At 45.8% G+C, this 6,220-nt stretch overlaps 1 protein-coding gene across 5 annotated transcripts in view; it reads right to left on the bottom strand.

Annotated features, from left to right (window-relative positions):
- Nucleotides 1-6,220, bottom strand: part of LOC109914802 (janus kinase and microtubule-interacting protein 1-like) — a 183,671-nt gene that overhangs the window by 161,502 nt on the left and 15,949 nt on the right. For all 5 annotated transcript variants that reach the window (XM_048596484.1, XM_048596513.1, XM_048596499.1 and 2 more), the window contains exon 2: nucleotides 3,268-3,765. In XM_048596484.1, coding sequence (XP_048452441.1) covers nucleotides 3,268-3,765 — 498 coding nt within the window. The remainder of the gene's footprint in view (nucleotides 1-3,267; nucleotides 3,766-6,220) is intronic.

Here is a 6,220-nt window from a genome sequence, read left to right as displayed (position 1 = left end):
GCCTGCCTCTTTGTAGGTTACGTGGAACAATCCCTCTTCCGTACCTACACCGGCCCTAAACCCCACCTCTTCCTCCGTTACATTGATGACTGTATCGGCGCCGCCTCGTGCTCCCACGAGGAGCTCGAACAGTTCATACACTTCACTAACACCTTCCACCCCAACCTTAAGTTTACCTGGACCATCTCTAACACCTCTCTCCCCTTCCTGGACCTCTCTGTCTCCATATCGGGCAACCACCTCGAAACCGATATTCATTTCAAGCCCACCGACTCCCACAGCTACCTAGAATACTCCTCCTCCCACCCACCTTCCTGCAAAAATGCTATCCCCTATTCCCAATTCCTTCGCCTCCGCCGCATCTGCTCCCAGGATGAGGCATTCCACTCCCGTACATCTCAGTTGTCCTCGTTTTTCAAGGACCGTAACTTCCCCTCCTCGGTGGTCGAGAACGCCCTCAACCGTGTCTCCCACATCTCCCGCACCTCATCCCTCACACCCCGTCCACGCAATAAAAACCAAAAAAGAATCCCCCTCGTCCTCACGTACCACCCCACCAACCTCCGGATCCAACGCATCATCCTCCGACACTTCCGCCATCTGCAATCCGACCCCACCACCAAAGACATCTTTCCCTCCCCACCCTTATCTGCTTTCCGGAGGGACAACTCTCTCCGTGACTCCCTTGTCCGCTCCACACTCCCCTCCAGCTCCACCACACCCGGCACTTTTCCCTGCAACCGCAGGAAGTGCTACACCTGCCCCCATACCTCCTCCCTCACCCCCATCCCAGGCCCCAAGAAGACTTTCCACATCAAGCAGATGTTCACCTGCACATCTGCCAATGTGGTATACTGCATCCGCTGTACCCGGTGTGGCTTCCTCTACATCGGGGAAACCAAGCGGAGACTCGGGGACCGCTTTGCAGAACACCTACGCTCGGTTCGCAACAAACAACTGCACCTCCCAGTCGCGAACCATTTCAACTCCCCCTCCCATTCCTCAGACGACATGTCCATCCTGGGCCTCCTGCAGTGCCACAACGATGCCACCCGAAGGTTGCAGGAACAGCAACTCATATTCCGCTTGGGAACCCTGCAGCCCAATGGTATCAATGTGGATTTCACAAGTTTCAAAATCTCCCCTCCCCCTACCGCATCCCAAAACCAGTCCAGCTCGTCCCTGCCTCCCTAACCTGTTCTTCCTCCCACCTATCCCCTCCTCCCACCTCAAGCCGCACCTCCATCTCCTACCGACCAACCTCATCCCGCCCCCTTGACCTGTCCGTCCTCCCTGGACTGACCTATCCCCTTCCTAACTCTCTACCTACACTCACCTTTCCTGGCCCCATCCCCGCCTCTTCGACCTGTTTGTTTCCTCTCCACCTATCCTCTCCTCTATCCCTCTTCTATCCGCCTCCCACTCTCTCCCTATTTATTTCAAAACCCCCTTCCCCTCCCCCTTTTCTGATGAAGGGTCTAGGCCCGAAACGTCAGCCTCTCTGCTCCTATGATGCTGCTTGGCCTGCTGTGTTCATCCAGCCCTGCACCTTGTTGTCTCGGATTCTCCAGCATCTGCAGTTCCTACTATCTCGGCATTATGTTACAGCTGTATAGGGTGCTAATAAGACCACACCTGGTCCACTACATGCAGTTTTTGTTGCCTTACTTGAGATTGGAGGGGGGTGCACAGGAGATTCACTAGGTTGATTCTGGAGTTGAGAGGGTTAGCTTATGAGGACAGACTGAGTAGATTGGGATTACATTCATTGGAATTTAGAAGAATGAGGGGGGATCTTATAGAAACGTATAAAATTATGAAGGAAATAGATAAGATAGAAGCAGGGAGATGTGTCCACTGGCAGGTGAAACTAGAACAAGAGGGCAGAGCCTCAAAATTATGGGGAGCAGGTTTAGGACTGAATTGAGGAAGAACTTCTATACCAAAAGGGTTGTGAATCTGTGGAATTCCCTGCCCGGTGAATTGGTTGAGGTTTCCTCATTGAATGTCTTTGAAGCTAAGGTAGATAATTTTTGAACAGTAAAGGAATTAAGGGTTATGGTGAGAGGATGGATAAGTGGAGTTTAGGCCACAAAAAGATTAGCCATGTTCTTACTGAATGGTGGAGCAGGCTCGAAGGGCCAGATGGCCAACTCCTGCTCCTGGTTCTTATGTTCTTATATTAAACAAGTAGAGGAAGATAACCTAGAGAAGGTTCTGGCTTTGAATTTTATTTAAGATTGCAAATCTTTGTATGCTAATCTTTCTCTAAATATATGGACTTTTGGTACATTTGCATAAATTTACCCATGACAGATTAGTACAATGCTGATTAATAAGCATATCAGAGTTATGCTTACTGAATCTTAAAAACATTTTTGGGGCTGTGTTAGAGGTTAAAATACAAAACCATCTGGAACAGTAAACAAACTTGCATCGACCCAGCCCACATCTCCAGAGAGAAAACACAGTAAGTACTTAGAAATGACTGAGCTAGTTCTACTGAAGCATTTTACTGAGGTATTCAAGACAAGCCAGAACAGTATGCATCATCTGCAAGTTTTACTGGCTTTTCCTTCTGGGGAGGATAGGGCAAGAGGCAGATGATTGTACAATTTCAGGAAGGAGTTGGATATACCACTTGGGGCTAAAGGGATCAAAGGATAGGAAGGAAAAGCAGGAGCAGGCAATTGAATTGGATGATCATGATTGTTATGAATGGCAGAGCAGGCTCAAAGAGCCAAATGTAAACAATATAAACAATATAGTTAGATGCATATAAAATATATATACTTTGTTTGAAATCTAACAAAAAGTCTGGTAATGTAACCTGACTATAAAGAATCTTACTTGGACTTATGTCCAGCGATCTCTTCATTACAAACCTCATTATATTACCGCTGTGATTGGAACCAGGCCAACCTCGTCGATTACAAGATCATTGATTGGGGTTGTTAACCTGGGCCAATCAGGGAGCCCTGGCTGACTAACATAACCAGGAGATGAGAATCTCCTCAGCTTAGGTGACTGGCTTGGAGCTGGCTGGTTACGGCCAGTGTATTGTGCACAAGTAAATAAAGGGTGACTCGGTCTCTGTGCAGTTATTTCACTTCCCCAGCTAATGTCTAACGGTCCCTATGGAGCAACAGGACTACTGACCTTGCATGTGTAGTAAGATTCAGCTCCTGTAATCAGTAAAGGGAGGGGGATTAAGTCCAATCTTGGGAAGTTGAGCAGAAAACCCTGAGTACAGACTTCTCCACTTACCAGCCTGCGAATATCTCTCTCGCACTCTTTCTTGATTCTGGCAATCTCGTCCTGATGAGACTGGTGAGCGCTTCTCAGCTCAGCAGCTTTCTTCTTATCAGCCTGGACGATATAGTTCAGGGATTCCTCCACCTGCTTCTTTGTGGACTTCAGCTCCACTATCTCCTGCTGCAGCTTGGTGCGTTCAACATCAAACCCCTTCCGAGCTTCTTCTCTGGCTTCATTGAGCAGGGCTGTCTTGACTTTGTCAGCTGCCCCATCCCGTAGGACGTTCAGAGTGGATTGGAGTCGCTGGATTTCGCTGTCCTTAATCTTGATTGCGCGGGCTAGTTCCTGTTCATGTTGCTTCAGTAGGATCTCGCGGGCGGTTTGTAGCTCCTTCATTTTCTCTTCATGGAGTTTGGCCTTGAGGTCTGTGGTCAGCACTGTGTGCTTATGTTGTTCCAGCTCCCGCACCTGCTTCACCTCTTGTACTTTTTCCCGCTCTAGCTTATTCACCTGAAGATTACAACCAAAAAAATACATAAAATTAGTATAAAATACTGCCTTGTCAAGTTATAACTAGGTATTCAAGTCAAAGTCAACTGTGACTGCCTAAGGATCTTTCAAAAATGGGAAGAGGTAGAATAACCTCTGGGGCCCTGCATACAAAGTTACATGGAACAGGAAACCAAACACGAGCAAGATGTGGATGGACAATGTTAAGACTGCATGCCTTAGAATAGTGGCCAGTCTAGTTCATAATTGAATGAATTCATTTGGCCCCATCACTGTTACTGAGGGACACAAATTTAGTTAGGACACAGTGTCTCAAACTAGCAATCCCAGGACTGAGTCTAGGCTAGATTTAGGATCTTGATGGTTTTCCAGTTTGGGCCAGGTTGGTTAGGTCAAGAGTCACCCAAACCATTTAGCATGGGAAAATGTAGACACACAAAGCCAATAGCAAATTAGCACAGCACCCCATAAATCTAACAACTAGCCAAACAAACAATACCTTACTTCACTCATCTAACAATAATTAAAATTGATGTTTGGCAGCCTAAAAAATGTCTGGTTTTTAGGTATCAGATAACCAGAATTGAAACGCTGTACCTGCAGTAACGTTCTAGCAAATAGTCTAAATGCTTACACTTCTAAGAAAGCAGTAGCTTTTAGCAAAAAACAAAAATTAAACTTTAATCCTGGAAAATATTAATGAAAACAGAACAGCAGCACACAGAGTGGTAAATCCACATTGTTAAATCTTCTAATGTTCAAGGGTGAAATGTTTTGTTGGAAATCTAACAGAATTGGAACAAAATTGATTTTAAATAAAAGCAGAACGTGCTGGAGAAACTCAGCAGATAGAAACAGAGTTAATGTTTCAGGTCCAATATGACTCTGTTTTAAGGAGTGACTTTATCATATTCTGCCCGAGAATGATTTCACAAGTTTAGCTTTCGATGCCAATCTGGAGAAGGTCAGCTTAAGAATTCTCATTGAATGTGAGATAATCAGCTTTCAAACTAGTTCAAAGCACAAACTGGAAATTAATGAAGACATCTACAAGCCTCTCTATTACACTGGAGCAACTGTGAAGATGACCTGTCAGATCTCTGAAAGTGATGAATCAACTGGAGGCATATCCAAACAGAAGATACTCATTCCCAGCAGGACAGCCGTTCTTAAAAGGCCAACCAATACAGCAATTTTGCACGTTTGACTTCAATGCATGCTCCACATAAATCCTGCTCCCCACTGACAGCAGGACCAATGGCTATAAAAACAGATATAATTTAGATAGGGATAAAGATTAAAACAAAGAAAAATACATTGCTTATGATCACCAAGGAATTTAGAGAGGAGAGTGACTGGGCTTTTTTCTCCTTCAACACAAGCAGATTGAGGTCAACCACTCAATCTCACATTGGTGCACTGAATGCGCCTCTCCTTGTTTATGAAGCAAGATGAAAAAGTACACACTTTGCTAATTTTAAAGTTCTCATTCTTTGGAAGAAATGGGCCACATCTGACACTGGCATTGACCAGTCTCATTCAGAGTGGAATTCGTTAAGCAGTTCTATCCCTGAAGCATGCTGCGTTGACGTGTTTGTTGAAAACTTCTCAATAGTCCCTAGGGGACCATGGGTGAGGCTCGTGCTGTCACACAATCTATAGTGAGATGTCCTTTGGGAGGCTGTGTCACAAATTATCAGCAAAGTCTAAACCTGGACAAATTACATGTAAGACAGCCAATGTTTATGGTATCAAACAATAGTCAGCAGCATCAAGACAGCACTTAAAGGAGAAAAATAAATTAAATCAGGCTGTTCTTGTCACCTCAGACATCAACCATATCCTCAACATTGCCTCTAATCCCACTGACCAATTTAAATCCATGTTATTATTTTTGTAGATCCCTATTTTTCTTGAGACATTCGAATGAATAATGATTTATTGTCACTTGTACTCTACAATGAATAACACAGCAAAATACAATGAAAAGTTTCAGCTGTTGCCACAATCTGGCACCATTTCAATATTTTAAGAATAAAAGGATAAGGGCCAAAAGAAAGTCCGTCTTCACTTTGTCATCTCCACCATGAGTCCCAAGCCCTGAGCCGGCCAAACAACGATACCCCCGCCACCGCCTGCACTGGACGCACCATTATCGGAGTCACCACTCTTCAGCTGCCATCTCTTTGTCACTGGGCCCACCTCACCGACCGGCTGCGGATGCCTGATTCCGTGCTGGACCCACACTCGTCCTGCAGCTAGGAGCCCCTAGCTCTGCTGCCGCCGCCTCACTGATAACCAGGAGACCCTGGTTCTGGGCCTACCACAACCAGGAGCTGACACCATGCTAATAACCAGGAGACCCTGCTCTGGGCCTACCACACCTAGGAGTTTCCACCACCGCCACACCAATAACCAGGAGACCCCGCTCTGGGCCTACCACAACTAGGAGCTG

This window comes from Rhincodon typus, chromosome 1 (assembly GCF_021869965.1).
Source record: "Rhincodon typus isolate 14 chromosome 1, sRhiTyp1.1, whole genome shotgun sequence".
Lineage (NCBI taxonomy): Eukaryota > Metazoa > Chordata > Chondrichthyes > Orectolobiformes > Rhincodontidae > Rhincodon > Rhincodon typus.
Note: the sequence above shows the minus strand (reverse complement) of the source record. Positions and strands in the feature narration are given on the sequence as shown.